General features: G+C 42.3%; 1 protein-coding gene across 1 annotated transcript in view; it reads left to right on the top strand.

Annotated features, from left to right (window-relative positions):
- PTPN4 (protein tyrosine phosphatase non-receptor type 4) overlaps positions 1-22,426 on the top strand; it is a 3,248,454-nt gene that overhangs the window by 2,535,429 nt on the left and 690,599 nt on the right. Inside the window, exon 21 of the mRNA XM_044060734.1 lies at positions 1,315-1,376. Coding sequence (XP_043916669.1) covers positions 1,315-1,376 — 62 coding nt within the window. The remainder of the gene's footprint in view (positions 1-1,314; positions 1,377-22,426) is intronic.

The following is a 22,426-nucleotide window of genomic DNA, read 5'->3' as shown; positions in this document are numbered from 1 at the left end:
GTTCAGATGTGGCTTTCACACTTAATAGTCCAGGCAGGGTGGACAGGAGTGCCTGTCTTGGGTGACATGAGTTTAGGGATGCATTCACATGTAGACTGGTTGACCTCTTCACTGGAAACACTACACATTGTGTCCTATGGGTGGGCGGGGCAGTCCCACTGATATCAAAGTCCTCCGAAAGTGAGGTTGGTACTACGCAGGTATCTGTTTCACATTCCACCTATGGGATGTCATGGGATGCATGCAAGAGGGTATGGCACAAAAATGTAAAAATCTGAAGCACCCTCTGTTGGCTGTCTACATGATAGCCCCTCACAGACTTTCATTCTTGTTGATAAGGAAACAAATCATCTGAGTATTTGGGAGGAGGCTAAGGAACTGGTAGGCAGTGAAGGCAAAGAGAACCAAAAAAGTATGCGAATTAATGTAGGCTATTACAGTGGGTTCCATCATAGCAGTGTAGGTTATTATACGTGTATTACATAAGCATGTGCATTAAGATAGGATGTTACAGTGGGCAGCCATTATTAGATCACTGCAGAGCAAGTTTTTCTACTGTCGTTACTACATTTGCACTCACTGATAATTTGCTGTGACATGTATTTTAAGTTCTATTTCTGTATTATATCGGGTCTACTTCATTTCACTGAAAACATACTTCACTGAAACTTATTTCGTTGAAAACTCATTTTACTGAAAATCATTTGCCTGAGCACAATTCACTGAAAGCTTACTTCACTGAAACTCATTTCATTGAAAGGTATATGCCCTGTTCCCCTATGTAGTGCAATCTTTGAGTTAGTATATATAGTAAGGGGGGTGTGGGGGGCACAGCCCCCCTCCCCCACATAATTTGGGTATATATTATCTTCTGGACAGTTATTCATTCAACTTGTAAGTATCTATGTCTATGGTTTCCAATGTTTAAAATAGGTGGTGGCTGTCCCCCTCCCTCCACTACCCCTTACTATATATACAAACTCCGGGATCGCACTACGGTGGGGAACAGGGCATATACCTTTCAATGAAATGAGTTTCAGTCAAATGAGTTTTCAGTGAAGTGAGCTTTCAGTGAATTGTGCTCAGTCAACTGATTTTCAGTGAAATGAGATTTCAATGAAATGAGTTTCAGTGAAGTGTGTGTTCAGTGAAACAAAGTAGGACCCATTATATTTTCCCTGTGGTAAATGTTCTAGCTCTTTTGAGTTCCAAGCCTTGATAGTTTGACACTGAATTCTCTGTGAGAAGACAGACCAGAACTCTGCTTGAGTAACGATAATGCATTTGATTTAATTTACTTTTTTTTTTATTTAGATGATGCAACACGGGTTATTCTGAAAGGAATGGATGACTATATCAATGCAAATTATATCAATGTAAGTATTCTGATTTCCTTTAGTATTCTGCATTATTGATTTAGTAAACTGTGTTTTAAATATCAGCTGAATCTAAACCTGTATTTAGAATATAATCACCTCCCAGATAATGAGGGTAGGTTTACCTATGAATGCCATGGTTCTTCTGCGCGGTTTGTTTACCACTACTGGATAAATCCACCCTCACCTTTGGTTGCTCTCTGATTGTTAGAATTACATGTCAAGGTCATGTTTAAAATGTGTAGCTTTATAAATAAGCGTGTTATATAACTGACCTTTTTCCAAATTTTGTATAGTTGTGCTGCTTTTCAGAAGAGCAGTATGCTGTATGTTCATCACATGCACATGTGTTTGTGTGTGTGTGTGTGTGTGTATATATATATATATATATATATATATATATATATATATATATATATATACACATATATGTATATATATATATATATATATATCTACACATATGCTGTACACTGAAATAATTACTGTTTGTTACCTGAGTTGTTAGCTCCATTTGTCAGCCTAGTTTTATTTGACTGAAGTCTAAAAATCTTTTCCAGTCCTGTATGAGAGAAAGCGAATATTTAAAACGGTTGGGCACGTAGGTTTAAATAATCCTTCAGACTAGGTTGGAGATTCATTTAAAGGTAAAGTTATTTCTCCTCAACTTGCCATTGGTGTGATTATAATGGCTTTTTAATTTTCTGTTCACTTAACTGTCTTTGAACAAACTTTTCCAGCTGTTGGAGAGTTTCCTGTGCAAGTGTACTGTTAGCTGCATGTTACTGCTCTTTCATAAGGTGATAAATACCTGTGTACTGCTAGTTGTATGTTGTTATGCCTCCTGTATCAGGCAGTACATGTCTCTGTACTGCTAGCTGCATGTTGTTACTCCTCCTGCATCAGCCAGTACAGGTCATAGGAGGTAATTAGGCTATTGACCCAGAGGTCATTTCAAGGCTAGCCGTTTCATCCCAATGTAATACCATAGATAGTCTAGTCAATACCAGGATTGTATTTATTAATGACTGCCCATGTCCAGAAGAGTTGTGGGTGCTATCCCTAGTAAGAATTTATAGTGCCCCCATCCACTCGTCCAGGTTCCTTTTGAAAAGTATCGTAGAGGTGCTCTGCTTCACATGAATTGGCAGTCTATTCCAAAGAAGCGGTAATCACTGGGAGCCAAATCTGTCCCTCCAGCATGTCCTATTCAAGTTGCAGACCATATTTAGGTCCCTGGAATGGGTAGCTCTAATTCTGTTTGATTTATGTATGTGCAGCAAATTTATTTTGTTTGGGTCAGAGATTGCTGTGTAAGCCAGGTATACAAGTCTACCCTAAGAAGTTTATATGATACTGAGTATAGTGACAGGGACTTTAGTAAGGAACGTGTTGGGAGTCCCTTGATCATCTTTGTAAGAGACCTCTGAGGTCTGTCCAATTGCTGCAGGTGTTTTATATGGTACATGCCAAAAAAGGGGCATTATACTAAATTATGGGCTTGATTAGTGATGAGTGTAGAGGGGTTATAACATTCTTTGCTCTAAAGGTGATGCCTTTGCTAATCAAGTGTACTATGTAGAAAGGCTTCCTTAAAACGGTAGACACATGGTGGTCAAAGTTAAGATCACACTGTACTTGTGATCCCAGATCTCTTACCACTTTGTAGGTACATAGGGTATTGTTGTTAATTTGATAGTGTGAAGGGAAATTCTTTTTACCGAAGGGAATGATGATGCATTTCTTTGCATTCAGTTTGAGATTGTGTCTAAGACACCAGCCGCTTGTCTGTGTAAGACCCTCCTGAAGTATACTGATATAATTTGGGTATTCAGTAATTGCACCCAGTTGGCAGTCATCTGCAAACTTGGTCACTCACAGTCCCTTAGTTGTGGTCTGAACTTCTGAGAAGTATAGACCAAACAGTAGGGGGCCCAGCACTGACCCTTGTGTCACCCCTGCTGGTGACAGGTCTGTTGGTTGATGTGAAGTTACCCACTTTGATAGTGTGTGCCTGGTTTGTGAGGCAGTTGGCAACCCATCTTACAACAAAGGGGTTTGGATTCAGTTTGCTAAGTTTATCTGTAATGCCTGAATGTGGGATTGTGTCAAAGGCCTTTCCAAGTTGAGGTATGTTGTGTGCACAGATTTGCCCTGGTCAGTGGCCCTGGTCACATTTTTGAAGAAATCCACCAGATGTAACAGGCAGGATCTGCCTTTGACAAAGCCAAATTGGTTCGGATCCAGGGTTTGGATTTCGTCTATCTCTTTGTTTATGAGGTCCACGATGATCTGTTCCATGGCTTTACAGATGAGGCTGGTCAGACCTACGGGTCTATAATTCCCTGGGTCTGTTGCTAAGCCACCTTTGTGGAGGGAGATAACTGTTGCTGTTCTCCATTCCACAGGAAAAAAGCCAGTGGTTAGGCTATGATTGAGTCGAGAACTTAATGGTGATACTAGTTCATGTTTTAGTTTGAGTAGAAGACAGCCTGGGATGCCATCTGGTCCTTTTTTTTTTTTGCCTTAGACAAGGCTTTAATGACCTGCTCTTCTGGGGAGTTTGGGGCAAGGTGTGTGATACGTTTGGAGGGGATAAAGGAGTGAAATGTTTGTCAAATCTGTATGCTAGCAGATTTGCTATTTCTGCGGGATCAGTGTGTGTGATAGTTAAGTCACTAGTTTGGCACATGCTTGGGTCCTACCTTTTAAGCTCCATACGTAGCTGTAAAAGGCCTTATGATTATCCTTGGCTGTGATTGCTAAGTTTTCTAAAAGTTACCCTTAGTAGATTTGAAATGGTGTCTTATTTGCCTGTTGAGGCTGAGGAGGATGCTTTTCCATTGTTGGGGCCTCGTGTTAGTGTTCTTAGCAACTTTTTGCATTTGTTGTAAAGTTTGTTGATGCTGGATGGTGTTTTTTTCTTTTTTACTTGGAGCTCTGGCTTTGATTCTTTCTGGAACAGCTGAGTGTGTACACTTGTACAAGTGATTGTACAGGGCTTTAGTGTAAGCTTTGGCCTAGTTACCATTTGGGGATGGGGTTTGGAATACATTTATAACTTCCCCAAGGAGTGTATAGTTTGCTTTGGTGAAATGTTTTAGTCTGACTTCACCCTTTGTGAGTTCTGATGTTAGTGCCAGTTCAAAGGCAACTGATTTGTGATCAGATTTAACTAACGAGGGTCCAACAGTTGCAGTGGTGCATCTGTTTGTCATTTTAGTGAGGACCAGATTTAGTTTGTTTGTTCCTCTTGTTGGTGGTTGAACAGTTTGTTCCAGGGCATTTGAGTTAACAAGGTCAAGGAAATTTTGGCCTAGTGAGTTAGGGCTAGAATAGGTTTCCTATTTGATGGTGGGATAATTGAAATCCCCCATGACCAGAGTGTTTGGCAGTATTTGGATCGACTCCAGTTTGGTCAAGCAGGCCTTGTGCACATATGATGATCCATGGAGATGGATCTGTAACTAGCTATGACTTGATTTTGGGGTCTTACCCACAGTAATCTGAATTTGGAATAACTGTGGAGTTGTACAGTTTAAACTAGTCATGAGGTGAATTTTTCTCTAATACAGATAAAAACACTGCCTCCTTTAGATGTTCATCGTGTTATACTGCTGCAGTCATTACACTTGGATTATCCTGCCGTCAGGCGGTCCCGCAGTTGTCCAGAGTTTCAAAGTCTTGGTCCGGCGTCGGTTGCTGTCGCCTCCTCCCTGACGTCAGGGATGCAGCCAATGCCATTTTCTTCAGTCTTTCTTGCCGCGCGGTGCCCGAAGCAGAAGCAGTTTGCAAGTGCCGGTCGGCCGACTCCTGAGATTTTCATTCCGAATCCAGAACCGAAGTCTTCTAAAAAAAGCTAAGTACCTCGTTGGGGAAACTTTTTCTTGCCTCAGACCGATGTCAGTAAAAGTTAATAACTGTATTTCTTGTGGGAAGCAAATACCTCATAAGGATTTCCACTCCTATTGTATTCCATGCCTAGGCCCTGACCACGACGTCACTGGTTGTCGGTTTTGTGCTAGGTTTAACAAGCGCACTATTAAACGTCGATTTGATTTTGCCCGACATTATTTTGGTAGAAAATTCAATTCCGACGACCAGAATGCATAAAAAGCGCAAGGATAAAGACAGGCATCTGAGGCCCAAAACTGATGAGGCCTCTTCTAGGCCGGTCGCCAATTCTCCGGTTTTCAGTGAGGTGCCTACGCAGCCCCTGACGACCACGTCCACAGAACCACAGACTGCCTCCGACTCCCACGTGGAGCTGGCTGGGCCTTCGGACGCACTAGGTCTTCAGCTTACCGATCCTAAACCTACAGAGGGAACCGAAGTAGCTGAGCAATCCACAGCTACAGAGGGTGTTTTCAGACCTACCCAGTTAACCATTAAACCCACTGCTAAGTCTAAGCCCCCCCTTAAAAGCAAAGAAACAGACACAACTCTCTCCAGGACAGGCTTCCATGCCTTAGAAACAAATGCTTAAATGGCCGAGGACCTAATCACCCTGATCAGGGGGTCCCATCCCTCTCCTGATAAAGGGCCCAGGCTGGATGCAGACTATGAATCTTCTGACCAGGTGTCCATTTCCTCCGACTCTTCCTCAGACCTAGGATATTCTTTACCCCCTTATGAGGATTCTGATGCTGAGGAATCAATTCCATCAGCCTCTCCACCTGAGGATTACTCCTTTGGGGAGACCTTACATACCATGAGGGAGCATTTCCATTGGGAAGGCCAGGATTACTCAGAATCCAAGAAAAGGCTCAGAGACTTCCTTTTATTGCCTCAACACAGACCCCTTGTTATCCTGCCAGTTTTAGATATTGTGGATGATGTGTACACTGAATCCAGTTTGAACCCTTACACCTTACCCCCAGCCCCAGTTAAACCAGATAGATATTACAGAGTCCCTGACTCTCACAAATTTCTGTACAAAAGCCCTGTTGCTGACCCTGAAACTATTTCTCAGGGACCCAAAGGGATTAAGGCCTCATCAGCAAAAAACCCAGTTCCCTGTGACAGAGATTCCAGAACATTAGACAGATGGGGAAAGAAGGTATATACGTCTGCAACTTTAGCAATGAGAGCCTTGAATTGCTAGTTTCACATGCTAAAATATCAGCAATTTTTAATGTTTCAGTTGAAACAAAAGATACTTCCAGATTCAGATCCTCCTAACTTAAAAGAAATGCAGGATTTATTGCATGCAGCTGAACAAGTGGGAAAACATACTTTGCAATGTGGGTTTGACTCCTTAGAGGCCTCCTATAGAGCAGCAGTTACAGGCTCTGTCATTAGAAGGCATGCTTGGTTAAAAGAACATACGTTACCAGATCATGTTAAGGTCAAATTATTGGATGCACCTTTGCAGCGGGATGTTCTGTTTGGAGTTAAGGCAGAGGAGGTATTAAAGAAGATGGAGGATAAGGCAAAATCTATGCAAACGGTGAAAGATTTCTTACAGGTTCAGCCTCCTCGCAGAAATTGGCCAACAAAGAATTGGTCCTTTCCAGTCACAGATAGACCTCAAAGGGGCAGATACAGACGTCCAAGAGGTAGAGGTCAGACACAAGGCCCTTACAGGCCTCGACAATGGGGCACACCAGGCCAGAAAGAAGGGGAAGACAGGCCTCAACCTTATAAAAAACAGCCTCAATGACTTTCCACTGCAGCTGCCAAACAGCTGTCTCTTGGCAGCCCCCTTGGGAGGAAAACTGGCACCTTTCTGTCACAACTGGCATTGCATCACCAAAGACAAATGGGTTCTCAACATTGTATCTCAAGGTTACAGGTACCATTTTCACACCCTGCTAAGGCTAAAAGGAATGCCAAATCTGCCACCAAATCAATGGGCAGATGCTCAAAAACAAATTACAGCACTCATGGACATGAGAGCTATTCAAAAGGTACCACCACAGGAACAAGGACAAGGATTTTACTCAAGACTCTTTCTGGTTCCCAGAAAGGACAAAGCCTGGAGACCCATTCTGGACCTTTCTACACTAAACACTTACCTGGATGTTCCGAAATTCAAGATGTTGACACTACAGCAGCTTCTTCCCATGCTGGGCAAGAAAGCATGGCTCATGACTTTGGACCTCAAAGAGGCATACCTGCATGTCCCTATCAGACAAAACTGCAGAAGATACCCCAGATTTCTAGCTGGTTCAATGCACTATCAATTCTCTGCACTGCCCTTTGGCTTATCTACTGCGCCCAGGGTCTTCACAAAGTGCCTGGCACCAGTAATTGCATTTTGCAGGCAAAAAGGAATTAAAATTTATCCATACCTGGACAATTGCCTGATTCAGGCAGCGAACAAGGACATTCTACTAAAGCATCTGGCGTACGTAAAAAAGTTATTAAGTTGCCTGGGGTACACAGTAAACGAAAATAAATCAAAACTAGTGCCCTCACAACAGATAATATTCCTGGGTGCCAGCTTGAACACAATGGCCCAGATGGCTTATCTCACGCCAGACAAGCAAGGACAACTGACTCAATATTTTCAATTAATGGCAACAAAGACCCAACTCCCTGCAAGAAAAATTCTGCAGGCCTTGGGCTACATGGCATCTTGCATACTACTAATTCCATATGCCAGACTGCATATGAGGAAACTACAATGGTACCTAAAGAGCATATGGTCTCAACGCTGTCAAAGTTTGGAAACAGTTATACCACTAATTCCTTGCCTACAACAGGAGTTTCTATGGTGGGCACAAGCTTGTCACCTCAACAAGGGACAGCTTTTCACTCAACCCCTGGCCAGGCAGACACTGACAACAGATGTATCAGATTACACCTGGGGAGCACACATGGCAGAAAAATGTATCCAGGGCGAGTGGCCCACAGAGCAAAGACATCTCCACATCAATCAAAAAGATATGCTAGCTGTACAAAATGCTATTATAGCTTTCAAGGACCTATTTTATAGCTTTCAAGGACCTATTGCATCCAGGACAATTACTACTAAAGACAGACAACACCACAGTTATGTGGTACATAAACAAGCAAGGGGGCACACACTGCTACCCCCTCTGCAGACAAGCCATGACCTTGTGAAACACAGCTCTCAACTACCAAGTTCATCTGCAAGCACAATTCCTGCCAGGAGAGAAAAACACACTGGCAGACGACCTAAGCAGAAACATTACGGACCCACACGAATGGGAACTGAACCCACAAATATTCAGAATGATAACACAAAAATGGTGGAGCCCGGACATAGATCTGTTTGCTTCCCCAAAGAACTGCCAATTACAGAAATTCTGCCCAAGGAGCTACCATCCACAAGCATGGAAAGTGGATCCCCTCTCATTCAGCTGGAAAAAACTACAGGTAGTTTCTTTCCCTCCTTTACTTCTCCTTCCAAAGGTACTCATAAAAGCCAGGCAGGAAAAGCCAATAATAATCCTGATTGCACCAGACTGGCCACGCCAGCACTGGTACCCAATCTTAAAGAACTTAGCACAAGAACCACCCTGGATTTTGCCTCAAATCCCACAGTTGCTGACACAACACACCAATCAGATACTTCACAGCCAGCTAAAGACTTTAAATCTAGCTACATGGGAAATTCCTTAGTCAAGCAAGCAATGCCTCTCTCCAAAGCTGTTATGGATGTCATTCTGGAGGCCAGAAGGCCTAGCACTAGGAAAGCGTACTCGGATAAATGGAAGAGATTCTGTGCCTGGAACCAAGTGCACAGCCTTGACCCTCTTGTCCCAAACATTCCTCGGATACTGCAATACTTAACTGAGATGCTGGACAAGGGCCTCTCTTTTTCATCCATCAATATCCATGCCTCAGCTATCTCTGCTCATTACAACACGGATCCACCAATTTTTTCTAATCCTTTGCTCAAACAATACGTCAGAAGGGCTAAAAACATAAGACCGCCCCGTAGAGCACCTACACCAACTTGGGACCTCAACTTTGTTTTGGAAAAATTAACTTTAACTCCTTTTGAGCCAGCTAACACAGCAGAATTAAAACACATCTCTTGGAAAACTGCTCTGCTACTGGCAATAACATCAGCACGAAGAGTTTCAGAATTACAGGCACTAATGGCAGTGGAACCTATCCTCATCTTCCACCAGGACAGGGTGTCTTTAAGAACTAACCTTACGTTTATGCCAAAGATGGTATCAAGTGTGGCTCTAAACCAAACTATTCACTTGCCAACTTTTTATCCAAAACCACAGAACAAAGGGGAGAGACTACTACATTCTTTGGACATTCACAGACAGTTACGCTTCTGCTTGGACAAAACTAAAGCTTTCAGAAAATCTGAGCAATTATTGGTAGTATACGCTGCAGGAGCACAGGGAAAAGCCATTTCAAAGCAGACTATTTCAAAATGGATAGGACTCTGTGTACGTTTCTGCTATGCCCACCATGGGAAACCTGTACCTAGCAGCATTAGATCTCACTCCACCAGGGCAACAGCCACTTCAACTGCCTAACTCAGAGGAGTACCTACCAAGGATATTTTGGAAGCAGCAACATGGAGTTCTGTGCATACCTTCACCAAACATTACCATTTGCCTTTATACTCCAAATCCAGAGCTGGCTTCGCCACTGCTATACTGCAGGGCCTTATAGCCACCCCTAATGCCTTATAGATCCAGCCTCCCTACCTCAGCTTTGGGATTCCACCCAAGTGTAATGACTGCAGCAGTGTAACACAATGAACATAGTACAGTTTTGTACCTACCATAAATGTAGATGTTCGAGTGTAAACACTGCTGCAGTCGAGGTTACCCTCCCTCCCTCCTTCCCCTCTTACTTTTTGGTACTTACCTAGGGCATCTACCCTTTATTACCTATGGGGAGTATTTGCTGGTAATTAAAAATGGTTGTTTGCTTTTCTTTTGTATTTTTTACTAGCAATTTGAATTGCCTACCTATTTGGGGGCACCTGACATCTGGGGCAAGAAAAACTGAAGAAAATGGTGTCGGCTGCATCTTATATACCCCTGTCGCACTGACGTCAGGGAGGAGGTGACAGCAACCGACGCCGGACCAAGACTTTAGAACTCTGGCCGACTGCGGGGACCACCTGATGGCAAGGATAACCCAAGTGTAATGACTGCAGCAGTGTTTACACTCGAACATCTCCATTTATGGTAGGTACAAAACTGTACTTTCTCACACATTCATTTTGTGGTATGAAGATGTGGAAGGCATTGTAGTCTTGGAAGGCTGGCATTCTCTCTCAGGCCTTGAACCAAGTTTCTGTGACTGCACAGACATCTGCATCCTCCAGTGATAGAAGTGTTTCTAGGGTGTGCAGTTTTTGGTTTAAGCTCTTAGCATTTAGCAGGATAATGCTTATTTTGTTTTGGTTAGCAATTTTCATGGCAACAATTTTGTTTTTGAGACCTTGCCTAAAAAAAGACACTGTGGGGAAGGCAAAAGCATTTTCCAGCAGTGGAAAGCCTAGTGGTGCCAGGTACAAACTGTCTCTGGCAAAGCAGCAAGGTTTGTTGACCAAGTCATCCCAGGCTGACAGAAACTTAGAATGACACCAAACCTATGCCAGTTACTGAAATTGACCATTTTTTGTTTATACTGTGACATCACTGTAGGTGAGGGTAACATGCTGCTCAGGCTAGAGTCATACCTGCCTGGGACACACAGTCAGAGAGCTCAACCATGTCTCTCTTCTTATAGTCCAATGAGGTACATCTCAGGTCATTCAGTCCAACATAAGTTGTGACAGTCATAATGCTACTTGTTGCCGAGAGACCTAACTGCATGCGTGATCTGATGAGTACTGGCACCAGACAGACAGCTGACAATGAATTTCTCCTTATCTCATCTGGTGAGTGGGACATCTGTGTGTCTCACTATAGAGTTTCCAATAACAAGATTTGTTTTTTGTGTGTTGCGCCTTAAGGTCTTGGTAGGTGAGACACTGGTGTTGCTATGATCTTGGGTGCTGTAGGAACTGTGTTAGTTGTAGCAGTCTTTTGTTTTGGAGGTATCTGGTGGTTCAATAAGTTTTTTGAGAGACCCTCCACATATGTTGATTTATGTGTTGGGTACATACTGTGTGTATGAGTAGTGGTACTGTGTGCATGAGTAGTGGTGGGTAAGATGACAACTTCTTCAGTGTTACTGTTTTGAGTGCACGAGGGCAGGGATCCAAGATTCTTGGTGTAGATATATCTCTTGCACTGTGTACTAGAGTGAGTTATTAGTTGAGGGTTGTCAGTGTTTGTGAGGCCATTGCCGCACTCCCTCAGGAGACCCAAGTCAACAAGGCTGGCAGGAGAAACAAGGGTAGTCCAACTGTCCATAGTGCTAGGTTTGAAGACCTGTTATCACAAAGAGGGTGCTTTCAGGCCTGATCTAGGAGTTGCTCTGTAGATGGGGGTTTTGGCTGGTGGTTTAATAGGTCTGCATACTGCTAGTTGCATGTTGTTACTCCTCTTGTGTCATGCAGTTTGGGTCTGTGTACTGCTAGTTGCATGATGCTGCTATTCCTGTGTCAGGCTGTACATGTCTGAATACTGCTGGCTGCATGTTGTTGCTCCTCCTGCGTCAGGTGATACATGACTGTGTATTGCTAGTTGCATATTGTTACTCTTCTTGCATCAGGCGATACATATCTATGTCCTGGTAGCTGTATTTTGTCACTTCTCTTGCATCTGGCGATGCATCTGCATACTGCAAGCAGAATACTCCTCCATCAAATGATACCCATATGTGTACTGCTAGTTGCATCCTGTTCCTCTTATTGCATCAAGCGATACATGATACATGTCTGTGTACTACAAACTGCATGCTGTTTCTCCAGTCACTTCAGGAGATGCACACCTGTCTGCTGTTAGCTGCATGCTGTTTCTCTTCTTGCTTCAGATGATATCTGTGTAGTGCTATAGCTGCATGTTTTTACTCCTCATGTATCAGGTGGTACGTGTCTCTGTATTGCTAGATGCATGTTGTCACTCTTCCTGCATCAGTTGATACACATCCATGTACTGCAAGCAGGATTCGTTTTTTCCTGCATCGACTGATATGTGCCTGTGCACTGCTGGCCGCATACTACTTCTCTGCCAGCATTTTATGCATGCATCATTACTCTGTCATTTTTATTTCTTGGCATTTCTAAACTCTTAGTTGCTTGACATTTGCCATTTACAATTAGTCTATTGGCCAGTTATATATTGTCTTTCTCACTGAAGCCTTGGAATATATTTGTGGGCAGATGGCACCTAAAGACTAGGGCAGAGTAAGCTTGCTGTCCTGTGGTATTCTGTCTTTTTGGTAATGGTACTTAATGTAAAACTTAAGTAAACCTTTTACAGTAAGAAATGCCTGCAGTGCTTAACATTTGCTGTAATGCAGAATTGTACATATTCTTACTGCTGAATCACACATGTTCATAATCTGCTTATGAGGAGACTCAAGTCACATGCAGAAGTAAGGTGTGTGAGCACCATACTCCACCCTCTGGGACAAGCCACTCATGCTGAGTGCGACTGAAGAATGTACTGCTGCAAGCTGTTCTGTATCTGCTTTTACAGTTAAATCGTTTAGAAATACAAACAGCACAGTAGAATACAAAAGATAACAGCAAATGCTTACCATTAGTAAAAAAAATACAGTAGTAAGTTAAACCACTTTTTTGCCTTGGATGGCTCAAAAAAAAAAAAAAAAAAAAATCCCGGCAGTGTGAGGTAGGTATTTCTTAAGATTTTGGTGGTGATTTTTGACACTGGTACTCTTGTGTTTGACCATCCTAATATTGTTTGATAGGCATTAATGAGTGTTGCTTTGCCCTTCTCAACTAACTTTTTCTAAGTTTGGATGATGTGGTGATGGCCATTCAGCAGTGACATGTTTCTGATAAAAAAAACGCTATACTTGATGGACTCAAAAGAGGTTTATCTGCTTTAATGGATTCATGGTTCGGGCTATATTTAAATTTGTTAACTAGGGTGCTGACACCAAATGGATCAATTTCAGGCGCAGCCTGGGTACCCAATGCAATACAGATAAAATCGATGCAGAGCTAAAAATAATACGTGTGTGCGTGTGTGTGTGTGTGTGTGTATATATATATATATATATATATATATATAATGTAACGTGATTATAAAATGTAAAAATTAAAATACAGTGAAAACAAATTACTCATGAAATTCCAATTACGAATATGAAGGTGACTGCATCAGAAGAGAGGTAAACAAAATTTAGAGGAAGCGGCATGAGAGTGAAGGTTAGGAAGGAGAGGGATTGCATATATGTGATACAGTTGAAAAGTAGCAGTGAAGGTTAGAAAGGGTTTCATAGATATGATATAGGTGAGTGGTAATGGGAAAAGTGTAACTTGTTACATTTGAATAACAGGATAAGGTAGGAGTAGAGAGCTGGAAGGGGGATAGAGAGAGATTGGGGGAAGGAGGGAAGATGGGAGATTATAGGGTACAACATTTCTGTGGGATAGTTACTGTTGTTTTAGAAGATGGATTGCTTAGTCATACAGTAATCATAGTTTTTTCCTGAACTGGTAAAGCATTGGAATGTGGCTGTTTTTCTGCAGGTGCTATTTCAGCACTTTTTATAACACTGGGTTTGAAGAAAAGACTATTCTTGCTAGGTAGATGGTTTGCCAGAGTTTGATCCAGTAACTGATGCAGTTTTTGTTTGACACCATACAAGGGTGAGGGAAGGTTGGAACTAAGGCTGTATATCGCTTCACTTATTATGAATCCACTTGTGAGGTATAGGAAGGAACATTGATTTAGCAGTTTGTAGAATAAGCATTCCTTGAAGGAGGTCAGATCTTTTCTGTATTGGGAGCCATTTATTTATTTATTTATTTATTTATTTTTAAAGACAGATCTGTGATGCTTTCTAGGGCCTAGGTATATGAAACAACATGTCTTATGTGTTGCATGGAATGAGGTGATCTTTTTCTTGTAACTGTGGCTAGTAAGTTGAGGGCATATTCTGGGTGTGCAGTTAGGATCCTTTTACCTGTATCTTCTCTTCCAGTTCCAGAGAGAACATGAGAGAATTTCCAGGCCAGGAACAAGGTTTGTTATAGTTTTGATTTAGCTTTTTGAAAGTGAAGTTGGAAATTTAGATTTTGATCTACCAAAGTCCTAAGTATTTAAAATGTGGAACTTTGTAGGGGATGCTGGTGATGGTCTAGAATGGTTAGGTTAGCAGGCGAGGACTTTGCTTTTGTTGCATCAAATAGCGTATCTGATTTTCTTTGGGGTTTAGTAGTAATTTCATTGAATTTTACCAGTCTGTCATGACAAGAAAATCTTGCAGTTATTTGATGATTTGTTGAGAGGAGTTTATTCAGTATATGAACATGACATCTACCTAGAGGAGGATGAGAAGGTGTAGAATGCCAGCAAGAAGCTTGAAATCTATTGATGTTGCCTTCTAACACTTTTTTGCAAGGTTTATGTAGAATCATAAATATTGGATTATGCTGATTGAGATATTTTCCAGGCTTTGTTTCTAAGTTGTAATAGGGTTTTTAATTGGTTAATCTGTTTTGATTAGGTTTGTAAAGATCTGATGAAACTAAGGGGAAGAATTTGTTTTGTACCAATAGAAGGATGGCTGTTAGAGCATTAGCATTAAGTTCCATGGTTTGGCAAGTGAATGTGTCTAGTCTGTGACTGAGTGTTTTGAAATGTTGTGAAGCTGCTCTTGGATTTGGATCTGAAGGTTTTATATTTGTGCTGTTAATTAAGAAGATTATTGGACAGTGGTGAGTAATGGAATAGGGAGGATTGTTATAGCATTTTATTTGTGGTGTTGATTATCACCAAGTCTAATAAATAGTGGTTGTTGGGCTTGAAGTTTTGGTCTTGGTTCTGAAGTTAGTTGGGTTAGGATGAGGTCAGCTACCCATTCTTAAATGTTGTGATTCTTGCTGTTGAGGTGATTTAAGCTGAAGTCTCTTGTGAGTACTAGTTGCTTGGATTGATGTATAGTTTGAGTAACGGTGTTGACCAGCTGTTATAATTTAGTTGGTGAGTAGGGGGTGGTAATTAAGCTGACACTAAAGTGTTGTTTCTTCAGTAGTTATCATTTTACAATTTTCTAGTTTTGTCTGTGGTCAGTAGTGGAGGTTAATTATTAATCTAAAATGAGTTGTAAGTGGGTTTCTGAGGTGTTTAGGAATCAGAGTAATTAAGTATGAAACTTTCATCTTCGTTTCATCATTTGTCGTCATCCTCCCTCTTTTTCCCATTTTCTACATGGGGTCATGGTGTGGTGCTAGTTGTTGCCATCTCTCTTGATTCATTGCCAATTTCTTGCTTTCTTCAACAGTCATGCCCACCTGTCACAGGTCTTCTCTCATGTAATCCATCCATCTCTTTGGTAGGTGCCCTCATTTCATCTTGCCTTCTTTGTCTCTCCCAAATCAACTTTGCCAAATCGTCTTCTGCTTTCCTGCATATTCCTAATCTTTTCTCTGTAATTGGAGCTACTTTGGTTTTGCTCTGATGTCCTAATTTCTTTATCTTTCCCACAGTGTGCATCTCACCATCCATCTCAGGTACTTCATCTCAGACTTCCTCAACTAGTTTGCCTTTGTTCAGGTTTCTGTCAACACTACGGTTATGTACACCTTACGTTCAGCTTACTTGGCATCTTTCTGTCACACATTACCCTGAACACTGTACCAGTTAGCTGCAGCACATCTAATTCTTTTACCTCCACATTCAGACTTCCTTTCTCCTCAACCACTGCTTAATGCCATTTACCTGTTCCATTATTTTCTCTTCTGTCTCAGTTTTCAGCTTCTTCTGATTTCCCCATTTGCTGCCAGGACAACTGGCCTTTCTTTACTTATTTCATACAATGTATTTTCTGTTTTGCATTCCATTTCCTTATTTGCTGAAGATACTCTTCAGAGTCTACTTGTAATACCACACCGTTTGCATACTGCAGCTTTGTTAATCTGTCTGTAATGTAGCCTATTACCAGTATGAAGAGCAGTGGGCTTAGAGCTGAACTCTGATACACCCCCACTTCCAGTTCAAACCACTCTGAGTCCAAACACCATTTATAGTTGTGTCATTAGATCCTAGCACATAGGCTGTATTAATTCTACCATTGTTTTCCAGACTTCACATCACAGGACTACCCAAATCAGCTTTCTTGAGACCTTGTCATATGCATCTTCCTAGTGTAGGAATGTCCAATCGGATGCTTTCCTCATCTCCTACCTTCTCTGCTATATCTGTGCAAACATTGAGTCAGTTGTGCTGCATCCTGATCTGAATCTGAACTGCTCATCTCCCATTGTACTTTTTACTTGCATATTCAGTTATCAGTTACCATCTGCAGTACTTTCTTGTAGTAGGACAGCAGCTTCACATCTCTGAAGTGGCCACAGTTGTGAATGTTCCCTTTGTTCTTGTACACCGGCACTAAGCTGCTTATTTTCCAGTCGTGGTGTACACCTTTCTTTCCATACTGTTATGAGTGCCCTCTGTAATAATTTCTTTCTTAACTCACCCAGCATCATCATCATGTGTGCTGAGACCTCATCTAAGTCTACTGTTCTCTCTGACCTACCTTATTTTGTATAGTGCTGATTTTAATTCTTCTTCCGCTTTTATCATAGGCTGTGTCTGTTGCAGTAGTTTGTAAATTCAGTTCCAGGCAAAAAGTTGGTTTGGAGGTTAAATAAATCCTGCTGACAGTTCCTAAAAGCACCAGTCCTGCCCCTAATATACACATTATATACGAGAAAAATAAAGTTCAACAAATAAGATAAACACATTGTTTCCCCAAGCATTCACAGTACTCAAGTGCAGTGTGACAGAATGACCATCCATACAAAATAGTTTCCTGACATAAATAAAGCTACTTTCACAAAAAATATTTATTATTTATTTATTTGCTTTTGTTAACCAGGAAAGTCCACTGGGCTGAAGAAAAATGAAGTATTGGAAGTGTTTCCTTAGCATGAAACTTATCTGCACAAACTTGAAGGATCACTGGCCAACTGACAATTGCACAAAGCCCAAGGAGGAAGTGCACACTGGTGGCAGGAAAGCTCTGAAGCCTTTTGTGCTCTTGTTTTATGGAGCTCTGCTGCTAACAGAGTGCACAGAAGGTACCATTAAACTTTGACTCAAATTGCTTAGGCTGCTGCAACAGTGATTTATTAGAACAGCTACTGTTATGGTAAGCTTACTTGCACAATTGTACTTTGTCAATCCTTTACATACTGGCCAACTTCTTATTGTAAATATAAACTTTTTCCCTAGGCAACAAATTACTTATGACCAGCACTACTGCACATAATTCAGATTACTGGGCTTTGCAGAACCTTCATCATATAGTATGGTCTCAGTTCATGGGCAGTAAACCACCAGTGTCCATGTTCTGCCATTTGTGCTGACTTTTGCAAAACAATCAGTGAACCATATTTTCTCCTTGTCTGCTGCAGCCAGTTGATCAAAGGAAGTGCCTTAGGTACAGGAGAATTTACTTTTTTTTTTTTTTTTTGTCAGCTGGTTAGAGGAGGTGCATCAGGTACAGCAGACTGCACTTTTTTTAATGCTCTTGCTCATTGGCATGCATGTCCTCCAAAATAACAAGCCTAGCTAATTTATGTTAAATCTGGGACACCTCCAGCACAGTATTAGCTCTTGTAAATGCTATCACCACTTCTGTAGAGTCAAGGCTTGTGAGGCAAGTATCTTCATTAAAGTACCCTCATGTAATCATCCTGGATACAGGTAGTCTGCCTTTATAGTTACTATTTGCTGTTTTGTTATTCCTTCAACTTGAAGCATAGCTGTGCACGTGACTAACACATGCTGCTCTAGAGGGTAGTATTGTACCTGTGCTCCAGTAAAACCTCGGACCACAATTCTAATGGCTACATGTTCATCGTGTTTCACTGTTGCAGTCATTACTGTTGGGTTATCCTGCTGGCAGGCGACCCACGGTCGGCCAGAATTCCAAAGTCTAGGTCCAGCGTCGGTTGCTGTCGCCTCTTCCCTGACGTCAGTGCGCCAGGGGTATAAAAGATGCAGCCAACGCCATTTTCTTCAGTCTTTCTTGCCGCATGGTGCCCGAAGCAAAAGCAGTTCGCAAGTGCCGGTCGGCCGACTCCTGAGATTTTTCACAGACGAATTTCAGATCTGAAGTCTTCATTAAAGCTAAGTACCCCATTGGGGAAAACATTTTTCTTGCTCCAGACCGATGTCAGAAAAAGTTAACAATTGTATTTCTTGTGGGAAGCAAATACCTCATAAGGATTATCACTCTTACTGTATTCCTTTCCTAGGCCCTGATCACAACGTTGCTAGCTGTCGGTTTTGTGCTAGATTCAACAAATGCACTATTAAGCGTCGCTTTGATTTTGCTTATCATTACTTTGGCCGAAAATTCAATTACATAATGCTGTCGGAACAGCCGATGACCGGAGTTTCTAAAAAACACAAGGAAAAAAAGAAGGACAGGCATCCGAGATCCAAAACAGATGACAAGGCTTCCTCTAAGCCAGTCGCCGGTTCTCAGCGAGGTGCTTTTGCAGCCCCTGACACCGGCTACCTCAGAGCCACAGGCCGCTGACTCCCACGTGGAGCCAGCTAGGCCTCTGGATACTCAAGGTATTGGACACTCGGAAATCTTTCCCTCAGATGGGTCCATGCCGCTGAGCAGGCATCGGCTTCTGAGGGGGTTTTCAGACCTACAGTTATATGTAAAGCCTACTTCAGCTTCAAAAGCAAAGACTACAGCAGCTTTAAAGACAAAGAAACAGGTACAGCATTCTTCAGAGCAGACTACCATGCCTAAAAAAACAGATGCTCAAAATGGCCGAAGACCTTATTACCTTGATCAGGGGTTCCCATCCCCCTCCTGACAAAAGGCCTAGGCAAGAGGCAGACTATGACTCTTCAGATCAAGTTTCCATTTCCTCTGACTCCTCTTCTGTACAGGAATACTCTCTTCTTCCCTATGAGGATTCTGATGCTGAAGAATCCATTCCTTCAGCTTCTCTTCCTGAGGATTTTTCTTTTGGGGAAACCCTGCATACCGTGAGGGAGCACTTCCACTGGGAGAGCCAAGATTACTCAGAATCAAAGAAAAGGCTCAGAGATTTTCTTTTACTTCCTCAGCACAGGCCTCTTGCTATTCCCCCTGTGCTGGACATTGTAGATGATGTATTTTCAGAGTCCGGCCTTTCTCCAGATTCCTTACCTCCAGCTCCTGTTAAACCAGACAGATATTACAGGGTTCCTGACTCTCATAAATTTCTTTATAAAAACCCTACTGCTGACCCAAAAACTCTTTCTCAGGGTCCCAAGGGGGTTAAGGCCGTTACTGCTAAAAACCCTGTCCCTTCTGACAGGGACTCAAGGGCACTAGACAGATGGGGAAAAAAGGTTTACACTTCTGCTACGTTGGCTGAGAGGGCTTTAAATTGTCAATTTCATATGATTAAATATCAGCAATACTTAATGTCACTGTTAACACAGACAATGTTGACTAATTCTGATTGTACAGAAAATAATGAAATACACAATTTATTGCATGCAACTGAACAAGTGGGAAAGCATACATTGCAATGTGGTTTTGACTCTCTGGAGGCCTCCTGCAGGGCCGCAGTTATGGGTTCTGTCATTAGGAGGCACGCTTGGTTAAAGGAACAAAAAACACGATCATGTTAAAGCAAAATTATTAAATGCTCCATTAGAGCACGATACTTTATATTTGGTGTTAAAGTAGAGGAGGTTTTGAAGAAAATGGAGGACAAAGCGAAATCTATGCAAACAGTAAAGGATGCCTTACAGGTGCAGCCACCAAAATTTTGTAGGAACTGGCCTACAAATAATTGGTCCTTTCCAGTGTCGGACAGGCCACAAAGAGGCAGGTACAGACGTCCCAGAGGCAGATCCCAGACCCAGGGCTCATACAGGCCTAAACAGTGGGGTACTTCTACCTCCAAAACTGGAGAAGACAAAGCACAGCCGTACAGGAAACAGTCCCAATGACTTGCCTCTGCCAGCACCAAGCACTTATCTTCTTGCAGCCCCCTTAGGGGATAAGCTAGCACTTTTCTCTCAAAATTGGCACATGATCACCCAGGACAAATGGGTATTGAATATAATGTCCCAGGGCTACAGGTTCCACTTTCACACCCTACCAAAGGCAAAAAGTATGCCAAACCTGCCACACAATCAATGGGCAGAGGCACAAAAACAAGTTTCGAGCCTTATGCAAATGAAGGCCATTCAGCAAGTACCACGGCAAGAGCAGGGACAAGGATTTTACTCAAGACTTTTCTTAGTCCCCAGAAAGGACAAAACCTGGAGACCAATACTGGACCTGTCTGTTCTAAACACGTTTCTGGACGTTCCAAAATTCAAAATGTTAACTCTGCAGCAGCTTCTGCCCATGCTGGGCAAGAAGGCTTGGCTTGTAACTTTGGACTTAAGAGGCATACCTGCACATACCAATCAGACAATCTTGCAGAAGATTCCTCAGATTCATAGCTGGCTCAAAGCACTACCAATTCTCTGCACTGCCCTTTGGCTTATCTACTGGGCCCAGGGTCTTCACAAAATGCCTGGCACCAGTAATTGCATTTTGCAGACAAAGAGGAATTCAAATTTATCCCTACTTGGACGACTGCCTTATACAAAACAGAGAACAAGGACACTCTACTTAAACATCTGGCGTTCGTAAAAAGATTATTAATTTGCCTAGGGTACACAGTAAACGAAAAGAAATCAAAACTAGTACCCTCTCATAAGATAATATTCCTGGGTGCAAGCTTAAATACAACTGCCCAGATGGCTTATCTCACGCCAGACAAACAAAGACAACTAACTTCTTACTTCAAAATGTTGGCAACAAAGACCCAGTTATCTGCAAGAAAAATTCTGCAGGCTTTGGGCTTCATGGTATCCTGCATACTGCTAATTCCATATGCCAGACTGCATATAAGGAAACTTCAGTGGTACCTAAAAAGTGTCTGGACTCAACATTGTCAAAACCTGGAAGCATTAATTACCCTCATTCCTTGCCTGCAACAGGAGTTTCGATGGTGGGCTCATGCCTGTCACCTCAACAAGAGACAGTCTTTCACTCTACCCACAGCCAGGCAGTCAATAACAACAGATGCATCAGACTATGTCTGGGGAGCATACATGGCAGGAAAATGTATTCTGGGCACATGGCCCACAAGCCAAATGCATCTATATAAAAATCAAAAAGAGATGCTAGCTGTTCAGAATGCCCTGACAGCTTTCAAGGATTTACTCCATCCAGGACAACTACTGATAAGGAGGGACAGTACTACAGTCATGTGGTACATAAACAAGCAGGGAGGCACACATTCCTACCCCCTCTGCAGACAAGCCATCACTCTATGGAACACTGCATTGACTTATCAAGTATACCTGCAAGCACAATTCCTGCCAGGAAAGAACAATACTCTGGGAGACGAACTAAGCAGAAACCTTACGGATCCCCACGAATGGAAACTGGATCCACTAGTCTTCAGCATGATAACAAAGAAATGGGGATGCCCAGACATAGATCTATTTGCCTCCCCTCACAACTGCCAACTACAGAAATTCTGCAAAAGGACTTATCACAAGCAAGCATGGAAAGTGGATGCTCTGTCATTCAGCTGGAAAAGTCTAACAGTATATGCCTTTCCTCCTCTGCCTCTCCTCCCCAAGGTACTCCTAAAGGTCAGACAAGAGAAGCCAAAAATGATCCTGATTGCCCCAGACTGACCACGCCAGCACTGGTGCCCAATCCTAAAACACTTGTCTCAAGGCCCAGCCTGGACACTGCCTCTTATTCCTCACTTACTGACCCAGCGAAACAATCAGATTCTGCACAGCCAACTCAGGATCCTAAATCTGGCAGCATGGCGGATAATGTAACCTTTCAAAACACACCTCTTTCTAAAGCAGTGATGGATGTTATTTTGGAGGCCAGGAGGCCCATTACCAGGAAATCTTATGCAGATAAATGGAAAAGATTCTGTGCTTGGAACCAGGCACAAGGACTTGACACATCTG

The sequence above is a fragment of the Protopterus annectens genome, chromosome 2.part0 (assembly GCF_019279795.1).
Source record: "Protopterus annectens isolate FY-2018-M chromosome 2.part0, PAN1.0, whole genome shotgun sequence".
NCBI lineage: Eukaryota > Metazoa > Chordata > Ceratodontiformes > Protopteridae > Protopterus > Protopterus annectens.
The sequence above is the reverse complement of the archived record's forward strand: the minus strand, read 5'-3'. Positions and strand labels throughout refer to the sequence as shown.